The 16,932-nt window shown below is 43.6% G+C and overlaps 1 protein-coding gene across 1 annotated transcript; it reads right to left on the bottom strand.

The window, feature by feature from the left end:
• Positions 1–7,932: 7,932 nt before the first annotated feature.
• On the bottom strand, positions 7,933–15,667 carry LOC117197924 (zinc finger protein 552-like). Its single transcript, XM_033411816.2, has 3 exons — positions 15,399–15,667; positions 11,760–11,886; positions 7,933–10,461 (listed from the first exon to the last, which is right to left on the bottom strand). The coding sequence occupies exons 1-3, from the start codon at positions 15,429–15,431 to the stop codon at positions 10,250–10,252; spliced, it is 372 nt and encodes a 123-aa protein (XP_033267707.1). The 5' UTR covers positions 15,432–15,667; the 3' UTR covers positions 7,933–10,249.
• Positions 15,668–16,932: the final 1,265 nt, after the last annotated feature.

The following is a 16,932-nucleotide window of genomic DNA, read 5'->3' as shown; positions in this document are numbered from 1 at the left end:
CCAGAAAGTGGGCATAAAGTGAACATAACTCAACATAATAAAGGCCATATATAAGCCCACAGATAACATCATACTCAATGGTGAAAAGCTAAAAGCATTTCCTCTAATATGAGGAACAAGACAAGGATGCCCACTCTTGTCACTTTTGTTTAACATAGTATTGGAAGTTCTTGCCACTGAAATCAGAAGAAAACGAAATAAAAGGAATCCAAATGGAAAGGAAGAAGTAAAACTGTCAGTGTTTGCAGATGATGTACTATACATTGAAAACAGTTTAAACCACACATACTTAAAATCTACCTTTTGATCTATTGATGCATGCTTACAACCCTGAAACCAAGTTTCCCCCTGCCTTTTAAAATTTATCCTTCTCAGCATATAAAATTACTGATACAAGGACATATATATTTTTGTTATGAAAAAAAGAAAGAGACTGTAATGAAACCAGATGAATCCATCCCCATCTTCCATCATTTCATGGCCATTCTTATTTCATCTTTCCCCATTTACACCAGTGCCTTAGTTTACCACAGTCTCTCCCTTATTCACAGATTTGCTTTTTGGGGTTTCAGTGACCCAAGGTCAACTAAGGTCTGAAAATATTAAATGGAGAACTCCAGAAATAAGTCATGAGTTTTAAATTGCGTGCCTTTCTATATGCTGCAATCTCTCACCGCCCTCTTCGTCCCACCCACAGCAGGAATCATCCCATTGTCCAGTGAATCCACATAGGCATCGCATCATCTCACATCATCACAAAAAGGGCGACTACAGTACAATAAGCTATTTTGAGAGAGAGAGACACCACATTCACTTAACTTTTATTACAGCTATTGTTATAATCTTTATCATAGGTATGCATGTATAGGAAAAAACATAGTACATATAGGGTTTGGTACTATCTGTAGTTTCAGGCATCTACTTGGAGGTCTTGGAACGCATCTGCTGCACATAAGGGGGAACTACTGTACTAATTCCAGACATGGTATCATTTAATGCATAATCTCTTCAGAATGGATTTTTCATAACACAATAGTTATCAGAAAAATATAAACATTGTATCAATGCTGAATTGTCTCAAAAATGTGTTTGTTTCTTAAGTCAAATTAGTTGCAATCAGAATCCAAAATATATCCTTACAGGGTTCAGTAGCTGTGTCTCACAGATCTCTTAACATGTGGGGTCCACTTATCTTTTAAAATTCTTATTTGTTTCTCATAATTTGCTGTCATTGGTTCATCAGAATTTGGCACATGCAAGATGGATCTTAATGAGTCTCTAATACTGTTTAACTGGTCACCCTCCCCCCATATATCCTGTATACTAGATGTTGACGAGATGGGTGATGAAGTTTGATCCCTGCAGACAGGTGCCTGATGATGACTGTTAGGGAAGTAAAAACAAAAATCTCTCCCAACCTGGTAATCCTTTCCACAATGGTAGTAGAGACAGAAAACCACTTTTATTATTGAATAAGCATTAAAGCAAAGTACTCGTGCATCACAGGCAATCCACCAGGAAACTGCAAAGACAGAAAAAACCTAAATCCCCTATTTATCCAAACAGATACAACCCACTGCATATGTATATTCAAGATAAACAATACCTAGTCCTCAAGTAAGAGGAGTTGACAGTACCATTTGTCACACAGAGTCCTAATTTTACCTGGTAATTGGGGTGACTATCTGTTTGCTTATTGGTTTTAGCCACAGGAAACACAAACTTCTCATTTTGTAATAGGAAGTAATTTTTTAAGTTGGAGCACAGCATCCACTAAGATGAGACTCCTATCCTCGTACAAGAACTGATAAATGAGCTAACTCCCTGATGTCTGCAGTTTGAGGAGAAAGCAGGTTCTTGAGAAAGACATTTCTGAATCCTAAAACTGGAAGAAAAAAAAAGACCAGCTGAAAAAAGGCTTCTCTAGTCTTCAAAGACATGCATTTTAAAAGAGATGAGACAGTTCCTGCAAGTTTTCTAAGGTAAATGGTCTAAGGGAGAGGAACGAAATCTCATTCCCCATTTTCAACAGGGAGAAGTAAATCTCTTGTTTTTTACGTGTGTATTTGTCAAATAAAATAATTTGTATGTGACACACCTAGAAACACAAATATTGTGACTGTGTTTTGCTACCACACCATAACACAGCCTGGAAACAAACGTTTCAGATATTGGATATGACCTGCCTATATATATCTGGGGACACAGTGTAACAAGTGTGGGACACTGTCATCCTGTGATATGTGAATGATGCAGGATTTACAAGACAGGCCAGATTTCATCTAGCCCATTCAGGGAATGGTGGTCAAGTTTAGTTCCCCAAGAGAGAGCAGGAATATTCTTAGGGATTAGCAGTCATTGGTTTGCTTTTTACCTAGTGTTGGGGAGGACCAAATTCACCAGCTGGAGGGAGTGAGAAGAAGAACCATGGGGACAGGGACAGGGGAGCGTTACAGTAGACATTCTTAGTCCTTAGCATCTCTTCCAATGTCCATAAGAGTGACAGCTGAGTAATGGGGCACTGATTGGAGAAGACGTCCTGAGGTGATGTTAGTAGGAAGACCAACAGCCTTGGGATGACTCACACGTGACAGCAAGGGCCAGTCATGTGTTTGGGGTGACACCTGGGGAAGGTGCTGCATGCCTGTGGGGGTGGGGAGCCATGTCAGAGGGAAGACCATGTAAAGACAGAGGAAGAGGACAGCTATTTACAAGCCTCCAAAGAAACCACTGTTAACCTCTTGATCCCAGACTTCTACCCTCTGGAATTGTGAGGAAATAATTTTCTGTTGTTTAAAGCACCCAGGCTATGGTGCCATGTTTTGTCAACCTTAGCAAATTAACACAGGGACCATCAGCATTTGGGAGAGGATCTGCAGGGCAACAGGGAAGAGGTTGAGAAGGCTTCTAAGAGGAGCCCGAGGGAATAAGGAGAGGTTTTTTTGGGTGGAAACAGGCCAGAGGGAAGGGGGAACACAGTGGGTGAGCCTGCGATTGATTTTTGCATCCCCACCTCTGCCGGGGTCACAGTAAGAGATACCCCCTCCAGTCCCACACATTGTCAGTTTCCCCCAGTGCAAAATGGGGCTAATGATGGAGCTGCCTCAGGGGCTCTGGGAAGATGCATAGGGCCAGGCCCATAGTAAGGCCCCCAAGGAGGTAGCTGTTGGGAGTCCTGATACCCTGGAGAGTGGTGGCAGTGCCCTTGGGGAGGCTGCAACAACAGGAGAGAGTTCCAGGGGCTGAGGGGTCCCAGCCCATCAGGGGGCTCTTCCCATAGCAGCTCTGATCCCTACTTGGGGTCCTACCTGGCAGCTACACCTGTGTCTTTAGCCAGCAGGGAACTGCCCAGGGCACCTGTATACATAGGAGGCACCCTGAGATACTTCTGCCACAGGGGTTCAGGTCTCTGCTCTGCCTCTTCCCAGCCACAGGACTGTCCCCTGGTTCTGGACACTCAGTTTCCCTGCCTGTGGAATGGGTATGCTACAAAAGAAAAACAGACTCACAGACATAGAGAATACATATGTGGTTGCCAAGGCAGAGGGCGGGTAGTAGAGGGAAGGATTGGGGGTATGGGATTAGCAGAGGCAAACTATTATATAAAGGATGGATAAACAACAAGGTCCTATTATATAGCACAGGGAACTATACTCAATATCCTGTGACAAACCACAATAGAAAGGAATATGAATAAGATTACACACATATATATAACTGAGTCACTTTGCTGCACAGAAGAAATTAACACAGTGTAAATCAACTATATTTCAATAAAATAAAAAAACCCAAAAAACAAACAGGAAGCAAAATGCTGGAGGCCTCTCAAAACAGGAAACAAAATCCTAGAGGACAGAAGCCGGCAATAGAGGACACCCAAATAAACTAGAACTTCTACCAACATGGGTGGCTTAGGTACAGGAGGACTCACCACCACGATCTGGGATCACCAAGGAGATGATTGATAAAGCATAACAGGCTCTTGCAGGCACCTTAACTGAATCCAAGGCAGTGTTAGATAAGAGTTGGTGAGGGCTTTTGCAGGTCGCTCTTCTGACACCATGTAATGCCAACCAAAACACAATATAGGAGGCTGCAAATAAGAAGAGCTTAGGGACTTCCCTGGTGGCACAGTGGTTAAGAATCCACCTGCCAATGCAGGGGACATGGGTTCAAGTCCTGGTCTGGGAAGATCCCACATGCCGCGGAGCAACTAAGTCCATGTGCCACAACTACTGAGCCTGCAACACACAGCTACTGAAGTCCGCGTGCCTACAGCCCATGCTCTGCAACAAGACAAGCTACTACGAGAAGCCCATGCACCGCAGTGAAGAATAGCCCCCACTCACCACAACCAGAGAAAGCCCGCGCGCAACAACGAAAACCCAACATAGCCAAAAAAACCCAAACCAAACAAAAACGTTATAAAAAAGGAAAAGTTTATTTGGAGTCTACAATTCAGCAGACACAGACTCAGGTAACCCCAAAAGATGTTCCAGGAGAAGAGAGTAAGGGGCTTACAAAGACAAAAAGCTCTGAGTTTGTTAAAGCTGCCTCTTGAGAATTGTGATTGAGTCTGATGCAATTTAGGAACTATTTGTCCTTAAGAAATCAGGAGTTATTTTAGGGTTTTAGTCTGATAAGTAGACAGGCTGTCATGAGTTATTTTACGATGAGGGTTTGATAAGAATCTTGACTTTCTGGCAGATGTTCTGGATGGCCTCATTAGGACAATAAGAAGTCAAAAGATCAGATTCCATCCAGGCTGAGAGGTGCATAAGTCACACTTCCTTAATAGATTCCCGGCTCCATATTAGACAGCCCTGAGCAATATCGGCTCCATTTTTATTTTCCTTTCACAATAGTCACCCCAATTGCCAGATAAATTTAGAAGAAGAACCATGTGTGACAAGTGGTACAGTCAAATTCTCTTGGCTATTTTTTTGTTTGTTTTCTGGGCCTATTTCTTACTTTTAGAGTAGACCTACTTTGATGGCTTTAAGATAAGGAATCAGATGGAAGTTTAAGAATCTGAGAGAGACCTGCCAAAGGATTATTCTGTTGCCTCTTTGCTCGGATGAAACCATATTTAAAATTAATCAAATATTATACATATAGTTTCAGTTCTGGACAGCCATGAAAGTAGGCTGCTCAGTTTTTCCTTTACGATGTATCTTTCTCTGAGGAGTGCAGCTGGCCAACAACCCCCAGCTGTGCTGCCTTGGAAGCCACCACAGCATTCCAAAGGCCATTCTCAGCAAGCTATTCTCAGCCAGTGACTGAGCATGGCACGGGTACTAGAGCTAGGTGACTAGTTATTATCATCAAAATATGTATGTAATGAGTTGTACCTGCTTAGCTACATAAGGTGGAGTTTTTTTTCAGCCTTTGCAATTTCTTAGCATATGACCTGTGATACATATCAAACTCTGGTTTAATGCTTACTCGATAATAAAAGTGTTTTCTGTCACTACCACCTTTGAGGAGAGGATTTCTGAGTCCAGAGAGTTTATTTTTATTTACCCAGTAGTCACCATCACACACTTTGCTGGGACCAAACTTCAATCACCTACCTAATTAATATCTACTGCACAGGATTATGGGGAAAGGGTGATCAGTTAAACAGTATCAGAGATTCAATAAACCACATCTATAATCTGCCTAATTCTGATAAACAAATAAGAATAAAAATGGCAAGTGAGACTTAAAGGTTAAGAGACTTAGTGCGACACAGTTACCAAAAACCCTAAGAATACATTTTGGATCCTGACCGTAATTAATCTGCCTTAAATACATTTTTGAGACAGTTGAGAAAACTGAGCATACTTCCAAATTCTTAAGTGTTTTCATTTTATGTGATAGTTATTAGAGTTATGAAGGAGCACTCAATTTCTAAAAATGCATCCTGAAGAGGTTATGCATTATATGTTATGTCTGGGATTAAAAGTAGAATAATCCTCTAGCATATATGAAGATGAATGAAACAATGGCCAAGAAATGATAAATAATGGTGGCAGATTGGAAAGGGGTTCATCCAGTTTCCTAATACAATCTTTTCCATTTTTATGTATATTAGAAATAACAAATGATATGTCATTGTATCAGTAATTTTATATGTGGAGAAGGCTGAGTTAAAATAGGTAGAAGGAAAATTTTGGTTTCAGTTGTAAGCACGTGTCAAACCATTAAAATGTACATTTAAAATATGTGCAGTTTACTTTATGTAATTTTACCGCAATTGAACTGTTTAAAAATATATAAAAACTTCTAGGGCTTCCCTGGTGGCGCAGTGGTTGAGAGCCCGCCTGCCGATGCAGGGGACACGGGTTCATGCCCCGGTCCGGGAAGATCCCGCATGCTGCGGAGCGGCTGGGCCCGTGAGCCATGGCCGCTGAGCCTGCGCGTTCGGAGCCTGTGCTCCGCAACGGGAGAGGCCACAGCGGTGAGAGGCCTGCGTACTGCAAACAAACAAACAAAACCTTCTAACTTCTTAGTCATTTCACTACATTTTTCTTCTATGTTCTTGAAGCTTGTGGCTACTGTATCACTACAGTGGAAATAGAATATATTGGTGTGCTACTGTCAACTTTCAAACTCCATGTTCAGTGATATCACATTGGAAGTTTTAAATTGACGAAAGTGGGAATATTCACACTGGGGAAACTGCAAACAATACAAATCTTGGCTTGATTATGGAGAATACGTTAGTAATGCTGATTAAACTTTAAAAAGTATATGCTGTATGTGGCCACTGCACTGTGTACAGCAGAAAAAAAGTTAGGAAATAGTATTTCAGAATTCAAAAATAATTATTTCTTATGGCTAGGAGTCACATCACTAAAGAATGAAGTTTCAAGTCTTCATTGTTTCATTATCTTATTTATTAATGAAGAGAGAAATAGTCAAAATTAATTATTTTTAAATGGACAAAAGCTATGAAAAGACATTTTACCAAAAGAGGACTTAAAAAATGAAAAAAATGCTCCACGTCATAAAACATCTGAGAAATGCAACTAAAACCACAGTGAGATACTGCTATACACTTATTAAAAGGGTCAAAAAGTCTTATTAAAAAACTTGGGACTAACCTGGCGGTCCAGCGGTTAACAATCTGCCTTCCAATGCAGGGGACACGGGTTCGACCCCTGGTTAGGGAATTAAGATCCCATGTGCTGTGGGGCAACTAAGCCCACATGCCACAACTAGAGTGCCCACACGACACAACTAGAGCGCCAGTGCGTCACCACTGCTGAGCCCATGTTCTCTGGAGCCTGTGCACCACAACTAGAGAGAAGCCTGTATGCTGCAACGAAGAGCCCACACACCGCAACAAAAGATCCCGCATGCCGTAATGAAGATCCCATGTGCCACAAACTAAGACCTGATGCAGCCAAATTAAAAAAAAAAGTTTAAAAAGACTAAACATATTGGCAATGATATGGAATAACTGGAAGTCCCGAACTCTTCTGGTAGGAATGCAAAAGGAAACAACCATTTCAGATCACACTGTAGAGTTCTTTAAAAAGTCATCCATTCACTAAGACTGAAACTCAGGCACTGCACCCTAAAGTATTAATAGAGGAAAAGTGAAACATAACCATGTATAGAATTATATTCAAAAGTCTGCAGCAATTTTACTTCCAACAGTCAAAAACTGGAAACAACTCAAATACGGATAAACAGATGAATAAACAAATAGTGGTATATCCTCAGAACATCATACTTCTCGTCAATAAAAAAAGAATGAACTACTCACTGATGACTCTCAAAATAAACATGTCACATGAGGGTACCTGACGGGAAAAGAATAAACACTTTATGACTTTAATCATATAAAATTCTAGACAATGCAAACTTATCTATTGTAAAGAAAAATAAATCAATGATTGACTAGAGGTCAGAGTAACATCAATAAAAGAAACAAGGTAAATATGAAGGTAGATAGGTTTATTATGGATGTGATGGTGGTTCCATGGATTTATATAAATGTCAAAACTTATCAAATTGTATATTTTAACCATGTGCATTTTATTGCATGTATTCATACCTTATTAAAGCTTAAAAATATTATCCAAAATAAAAATCTGGATTTCTTACTCTTTTTGTAAAATCCCCTATATTGACTTCACCACTTTCTGCCTCACATCCTGGGAGGGTCACCTTGCCTCAGTGGTCAAAAATATAAGGAAGCAATGAAGACTGTTCCCACCTGATTCAACAGGAATACTGTCTGGGTCACAAAGTCCATTACTTGATGAAAAGATATCCCTTCTCTCTATTCTCATTTTTCTGTCTGGCACAGAAATGGCCTTGAGGAGGATAGCCCACAGAGGCTACAGAAATCCACAAAACCTTCAGATTATGTTCTCTTGTAATGCCTTTCTCAATTCAGGAGATCTGAGAATTTCTGTACATGCTCATCCTTCACAGCCACAGTGACTGGAACACTGTCATTGTGGATGCCCCTTTAAATGAGGCACATTCCAACCAGCTTGTAATAGTGTCCTCCTCCCACTATTAATCCAATGTTTTCTGTAACAATTATCATTCCCCCTATAATCTTACAACCAGTGATGCTACACTGCAGAATTCTGCACATAAGGGCACATGGCTCTACTGCAGGACCTGGGAGAATATTTTCCTCACTAATGCTGAGCTCAAGGCAATATCCCCTGTGAACAAGACAACAATTTCATGTTACTCTCAGAAGCAAGGAAGATTGTCACAATTGCTCCTTCCCCAGGCTGACCTCTGAACCAAGAAAATAGGGCACTCAGGCCACAAATTAGAACCAGAAAGCTCTGTAGTCTTTCCTTGGAAGCCTTGGGCAATAATGCAAACAAGGCCAAAATGGAGAGAGGTATAACTGCTATCATATTGTGCCCTTAAGGCACACAAAGCGTGGGATTCCCAACAAAAGCTGATCAGTCCTTTATGTTAGCAGAACCCGTGTTTTCAAATCATCCCCTACAGTGAATGGAACCTCAAGATTAAATGTGGCTTAAAGAGTGAGACCTTTATAATTGCACAAACCAGAGCAATGGGAGGGAAGCTACTCCTGGATTGGTGACTTGATGGCTAGAAAATCCTATCATAGGAGTTATGTGGGCTAGAAAATCCTATCATAGGACTTATGTGAGGCCAACAATATCCCTGAATAAGGTCGTCCATTTTTGCAAGTCACAAGCAGAGTCCTTTGGGCCAAAAATGGGTCAGGTCAGTGACTTAACTCATCAAAGAAATGAGAAAGGAGTGAGTGCTCAGGCTTCTCACAATCCCTCCTGTGAATGGGAAAGACCAATGTTTCTTTCCCTGAACACCCTGGGGTGGGTGAATGCTGTACACTGTGAGTACCTGCCAGGTGGGAGAGGTGAAATGGCTTTGGCCACAGAAACTGTCAATGACAGAAATCTGGCAAGGGACCTGGGCAGATTAAAAAGTACAGTGCAGCTCCCACATACCTGGGATGTTTGCAGATGTTTGGATGTATGAGGTTCAATTCAGATGGTACCATGATGAGGGATCTCAAGTGTTGACATACTGAAAAAGGAAACTGTACATCCCTGCACATGTAAGATGTTTTTTTCCTTCTGAAATCTGTGGTTCCAGAGTCAAAACCTTGGGCTAATGGCCTTATCGTATTCATTGCATTAACAAAGCCTTGATCCAGTGTAAACAGTCTAGTGTTTTAAGAGACTGGAGCTGTAGGTAAAGAATTCAGCATATTCCCCAAATTGTAAGGCCTTTTCTCACTGTGAACTCTCTGATGTGTGATGAGGTTAGAGCTTTGGCTAAAGGATTTCCCACATTCACTGCACTCATAAGGCCTTTCTCCAGTGTGAACTCTCTCATGTCTAATGAGATGGGAGCTTTTGCTAAATGATTTCCCACATTAGCTGCATGTGTAACATCTTCCTCTAGTGAGGACTCTCTGGTGCTGAACAAGTGTGTTTGCCACTGAAAGTTTCTGGGCAGTATCCCCATTTATAATGATTTTTTTCCCCTTAGAAAGGGAGTCTCACGCTCAGTTCCACTATTTGACTTCTCCCAGGTGCATGTGGCCTGTTGGTGAAGAAATCCTGAGTTGCCCAGGAAGTCCTTCCCAACATCCCCAAAGGTAAAGGGCTTCCTTGATACATAGAATTTTCAGCTGTTCACAAACAATGTTCTCCTCACATCACTTCTCAATGGTTTCTCTCCAGTGTGCTGCTTTTAGTTATGGAGGTTTCCTCTGAAATAAAATGGCTTCTCACATGCCCCACACATGTAGTTTCTGCCCACAGCGTGCTACCTGGTACTCAGCCAAGTGAAAAATGTCACTCAAGATCGGGCCACACATCTCATAGAGATTGGCCTTCTGGGGAGACAGACCTGCCTTAACAATTCTGATCTGTGAGCTTCCTTGATCAGAGATAGTCTGCTCAGAAAGCGCCTCCTCATCCTCTTCTCCATGCCAACAACCTGAAAGCAGAGAAATGCTGGAGATGTACACGTTGACTCTGTGCAAGGAGAAATCCCCAATACAGATCTGTGTCTCATAAGTCCAAGGATGAGTCCATGGGACTGTTTGCAAGACAAGGTGGTTGGGTTCAAGTTGAGGATGAGGCTGCTTAGCAGCACTGGGCCTTTAAAGATTACAGAATGGGGGAGGCCTCACAAGGTGAGGAACACAACCATGTGGAGTGACACAAAGAGAAGAGGCAGGTCATTCTGCAAACAACTTTCAGCAGGATCTTGTTTGGTGGTGACACGAGTACTATGTAGTAGGTTGTATCCAGGCTCAGGAAAATCCAACTGCAGCAGAGCAGCTGGTGTTCAAGGATTAAGAATGTGCACACGTCATGACATAAATGGTACAGGCCAATGTTGGACAGCACTGCAGACGGACCAGTGTGAAAAAGCATTGAGAGATGGAGTCCAGGGAGGTGAGAATTAGCCCTATGTTGCAAATAAAAAGTGACAAGTAGTAGACTTGAGAAGGTGGCTAACTGAAGAATGGGGAAGTACAGGCAGAAATGAGGTGTGGCCGCCACTGTGATTGGCACAAAAAGGCTAGTCAGAGAATAGATTTCTGGCATGATTTGTATACAGCCCTGACATCACGCCCTGCCCCAGGTGCTACTTATCAGGGCCAGACTATGTATGAGTCCTTGCTGTAGTTGGAGTCCTTTCTAGTCTGTGAACTTCTCTACTTCACCCCCTTGATGAGCAGCTACGCAGAACCTGGATGATTCACATACTAAAGTAAAGACAGGACAGATAAGCAGCCAGCAATGGCCAAAAAGATAGAGCACAAGAAATAAAATTAAATCTTACAAAAAGAACTTCAGAGGAATATCTTGCAAGAATAGCCCATTGTCCATATAATAACAGTGACCGGGTCAGTAACAGCATTTCTGGCACAAGCAAGAATGAGGAAATGTTAGCTAGGTGAAGGAAGTAGAACCTGGGGTACACAGGTGCCTTGGATCTGGAAAATTCACCTGGCTATGGAGAGGGTAAACAAGGTGGGATTCATGCCTATAAGACTCCTGACTCTGGATCTATCCCTGCAAGGCAGGGGGTAGCAGGTGCTGGATCTGTCAAAGAGAAGAGACAGCAGTGCTCACACCTCAGCCCTACTAACCACAACACCTACTCCGGGAACTGGGGAAGAAAGCAGTGCCCAGGTCCTGATGTGAGAAGGGGAGACTTGCCAATGGATAAAAAGAAAGGGCAGAGACTAGTTCAGGGCACAGGGGTGGGTTTGAGGGCCTTACCCGGGGAGGTTGTAAGTGCCAAGTTCTCCAGCATCACATCATGGTACAGGCATCTCTGAGCCTCGTCAAGGAGCCCCCACTCCTCCAAGGAAAAGTTCACGGCCACATCTTCAAAAGTCACACTGCCCTGTCGTGATTGGGACAGATGAAATCACAAACAATCCTCTCTCAAGAGGACCTACAATCATTTCCCCTATTTATCTATTCTATGTCTATCCTCCTCCCAATCTCCCCAGTCAGAGGAGAAACTAGGCCCTGGCGCCGTTGGTGCTACTGTCTCCCTATGGGTCCAATGACTACTGGGTCCAACCGTTAGCAACAAGAGACAGGTGCACAAACATATTTAAACTGTGCGCCTGACATAGAGGCATCCAACCCTCCTACCAGGCAATACCTCTGGTGTGATCAAGGTCATGTAAGTCCCAATACCAGGGACCTGAGACCATGAAACATACTCCCTCTACATGTACATATCACTCTCAAGACTGCACATCCCTCATATTTAGACATGGCCATGGTCACCACCAACTCACCATCCCACTCTATAAGCATCTCCCTGACCTCCCCACATGTTGAAATATTTTTATCACCTCCTTTTTTTAAATAAAGTTTTTCTTAAATTTTTATTTTTTATTTTTGGTTGTGTTGGATCTTTGTTGCTGCGTGCAGGCTTTTCTCTGGTTGAGGCGAGCGGGGGTTACTCTTTGTTGCGCTGCACAGGCTTCTCATTGCAGTGGCGTCTCTTATTGAGCAAGGGCTCTAGGCACACAGACTTCACTAGTTGTGGCACAAGGGCTCAGTGGTTGTGGCTCGTGGGCTTAGTTGCTCCGTGGCATGTGGGATCTTCCCAGACCAGGGCTCGAACCCATGTCCCCTGCATTGGCAGGTGGATTCTTAACTACTGCACCACCAGGGAAGCCCTGATCATCTCCTTTTCACTCCACTGGTGAGGGTGGGATTTCTGCCTAAGGTTAGGGCACCTGACACTGGAAAGATGTTATCAGCAGCATCTTATTAATCATATATATATCCACAGCCTGGAATAGGAAGACACCACATTCCATACAAGGCTACATGGAGTTACACTCTGGAAAACAGTGAACAACCAAGAGCTGTGGGACGTAAGCTTTGTAATATCAAGAGGGTAAGGTGCCCCTGGTTCCATGGGAGGATGCAATTTCCTTTTCTGAATAACTCCAGGGAACTGAAACTCACTACAAAGGGATAAGCAGGAATTATACCTGGTCCCCTTTATAAAAAGCGTTGTTTGGTTAGGAGACCTTATCCACTGGAGCAGAGCAAAGTGGGGACCTGCTGCTCAGGCCATTTGAGGTCCTGCCAGTTTCAACACATGTCAAGGAAGCATATAATACTGGGACTTAATTTTAGGCCTTACACCACAACTTAGCTGACAGCATCCAGAGTATGCTTGGCAAATTCATAAAGGATCCAGTAATTCTCTAGACTTCCATGGCTCCCACTAGCAGTGGCAGTGACAAAATCTTCTATAATGGCCGCCCTGACAGGCTCCATTCCTTACCTCTGACTTAGCCACACAGAATCGACTGTTCATTTCAGACACCCATGGCCCTATTCCGCTTCTATGCTATACTTGCTGTTCCCTTAACAAGCACAACTTTCCTCCGTCCACTTAACCCTCATTCAAAGCCTAGCCCATTGGTGGCCCACCCCAGGCCTACTGATGCTCACATATGATGACATTTTCCCCTGTTCTTATCCTCCAGGCTGAATGAAACATGTCAGAGCATACCAAAGTCATCAAAAAATCCTGGAGCATCCATAGGGAAGTAAGCACCAGCTCCAGCATGACTGTCATCTTGCCTCAATTACTTCTAGGCCTCTGCATCCCTCTCATTTCCATTGGTCACTTAGAATGTCTACTCATCTGCCACACTATGTCGTCCCCAACACAACCTCCCTTTATGGCCACTTACCTTCCTCACTTTTGTTTGTGAAGCCCAATACCATGACCCAAGTACTGAAGCCAGATATTGAGTCCACAGCCCCACCCTCCCTTTCCTGGGCACCTAATAGCTTTACACCGTAACCTGAAGACTGCCCCTCCTTAATGTCACCACAGCTTACTCATCATGGTCTACAGAGTACCGACCACATTTTGGATGTCTCCATCTTAAACCCCTCCGCACATTTCCACACCTATGTGTTCAGCTGCTCCTTTCACGCCTCCACTCAGTGATCTCTGATACACCTCAGACTTTAAACATGGCTAAAACAAAGCTCTTGTTACCCCCAGTGACTATCACTTACTACAGTGTTTCTCATCCCATATGATGGAGTTTTCATCCCTACAGCTGCTAAGGCTGGAAACCCTGGGGTAATCTCTGACTCCTGTTTTACTCCCTCACTGTTCACATTAGAAAAAAATCTAGTTGTCCCTTTTTAAAACATGCATCCAGAATACAACCACTTTTCCTAAGCCACCATTATGATCCATTAACCCTCACCTGGACTATGATAGGAACCTCTACCCTGATTTTCCCCTCCTCTCTCAGCTTCAGTCTCTTCTCCACTTTACAGCCAAATGGAGCCTGTTTATAGACACTGGTAAGAACATCTCTCTCCTCTGATCCAAATCTCCCTTCGCCTCTAGAATAGACATCCATCTTTTCAAGGAACCATTTCTATACTGACTCCTGTCCCTGCTCTTTGTTCTCACCTAAAAGAAAGGAGACCTGTGGTTTCCTGAACAATCCCTGATCAGTTTTACCTCTAAACATCTGGAAATCTTGGAACAAGTTCCTGGAAGAACCCTCCACCCCTGTTTACACTGGTTGCCAATCATGAGAATACCTCTATATAAAGGCTCACATGGATTCAGGACTATGGGTTTGGAGTTTCTTCAGAGTTCCCAGACTCAAGAATTGGAGGGATAGCATTAAGAGTCCCAGGAAACCACAATTCAGAGAACACAGGAGTGGGGTTTGTGGCCCTGAGGGACTGGGACACGCTCCACCTTCCTGTGTGAATTCCACAAGCACTTCTGCAGCCATGGGAACCTGTGCAAAGAGGCAGGGCTCGGAGGAAGGGATCCATGGTGAGGTTCCATGTGCTGATCTCCTCCCTGTACCCTTCCCTGACCCTGGAGCCAGGTGACCTCAGGCTGATGGTCTAATCTCAATGATCAGTGTCCTTACCAGCTGCGTGAGAACCTGAACAAATACTCAACCTCCCAGTACCTAAATGTCGTCATCGCCTCTTTCGTTTTTCCTTTGAACAGCTTTTGGGAAATTTTTAAACTCTGACGTGGATCCTGTATTTCTTTTCTTAAAACTCCCCATGGCTTCTAGAGTTCTAACATTAAGAACCCTCATCCTGCTATTCCAGGCTTTGCTTCACGTTGTTTGTTCCCTGCGGACAGAACATGGTTCACAGGTTTCCCGAATCCTTCCGCCTCAATCCGACCTCCAAGTCTTTGCACCTGCAGTCCCTCCACCTGAAACCTCTCCCACGAGCCATCACACTGTCTGAAACAGGGCCCCACCCACGACCACCTCACCGTCCAGGACGCCGCGGCCTGGGCTGCGGGCACGTGAGCAGGCGCCCCGCTTAGTGTCTGGTAGGGTGAGGACGGTGAGGGGTCGGAGGACGAGCATTTACCTCAGGCGGGTCCCTCAGCGCCGCCGCAGCCATCGGACTCTGTGGGCGGGGCGGGGCCGATAGCGGCGGGAGAGGAGGCAGGACGCGGACACAGCGGTCCCTCTCCCGCGCCTGGCGCTGGGCACCCCGAGAGACATCGCCGAACCTCAGGCCCGCCTCTATGCCACAGGGTCAGCCCCTCCTCTCGCACCTCTTCTTTCCCGTCACCTCCGTCCCTACCCAGCGTTGCGGAGCTGAAACAGACCAAGGCCAATTAAAATGGCCACCTGGAGGAGGAGACAGGAAGTCCCGCCCGACGCTTTGTGCCCAAACAGAAACTCCTTTTTCCTGAGCCTTTATTGGCTCAGGGACTCTGCCTTTGACGCAAGGCATTCTGGGTCATGTAGTTCCCATTTCCAGGAGAAAAGGCCAAGATCCACCGCGAGGATGCGCTGGGAAATTGCGTGCGAAACGTCTAAGGGACACTTTGAAAATGGCTAATGAAAGCGAAGGCATCAAGCATTTTCCTTACTTTGCTGTACAGACTGCATTTTAGGGTAAACAAATAGAAAATTAGGAGTTTCTTCTTTATATATGCAGAATTCCTGATAAGAATTAGGTAGAATAGGGACTGGTCTACAGCGCATAAAGTAATGAATTTAATCAATGATCACCAACCAATTACTTCAGCCAAATAACTGCAAGGGACAGCTAACACAACAGATAAAAGTCCAGTGGGGGAAAAATGACATTGGATGAAAAAACCCTAATAACATTTGGACCCACTGTGTGAAGTGTCCAAGAAAATTTAATCGGTCTACCTAAGAAAGAAATGGAAAATTTTATTCAAGCCAAGTAGGATCATAATCCGGGAACACCCTCTCAGAAAGCTCCAAGAACTGTTCTGGTCGTTAAAGGTCAAAGCAGTTATATAGGCTTATAATTATATAGACAGAGGGCTGTACTTTAAATGCCGTAGACAGTTTGCACAATCCAGATCTGTAAGTACAACGTGGTGGGTCATCGTGACACCATACAAGATCAAGAAGGCATGTTAGCTTTTAAGGAATTTTCTTGTTGGTGCTAGGAGAATGTTGCTCTTTATGGTTGAGCAGGTATTTCTGCCAATGGGGAGGTTTGGTGGATGCATAATGCAGATATACAATGCACAGTAGAGGGGAAAGAGGAGGCCAAAGGGCACAGAAAATTTTTTATGTTTAAATTATCCTTGACTTGCCTCAGAATACAAATTTTTATTGCATCAATCGTTAACTTTGAAAAGCAGAGACACTCAGACTTCAGAGCATCTGTTGGTGATGCAGTCATAAGTCTCAGCCCTGCCTGTGGAGTACAGTGACCAGAGTGAATTTGATCAATGCCTCTGGCTCTAGTTATACATTTATTGGAAGCAATGCAGAACATGTTAGGCCATCAGAGAAATGCAATTAGAAAATGTGGGAAATTATGCCAAATGACCTAGTTATGCCACCATATATATGACAAATATAACAGAAGAATGTAAGACAAATCTTTGAAATAAAAGAGAACTAAGATG

The sequence above is a fragment of the Orcinus orca genome, chromosome 20 (assembly GCF_937001465.1).
Source record: "Orcinus orca chromosome 20, mOrcOrc1.1, whole genome shotgun sequence".
Classification (NCBI taxonomy): domain Eukaryota; kingdom Metazoa; phylum Chordata; class Mammalia; order Artiodactyla; family Delphinidae; genus Orcinus; species Orcinus orca.
Note: the sequence above shows the minus strand (reverse complement) of the source record. Positions and strands in the feature narration are given on the sequence as shown.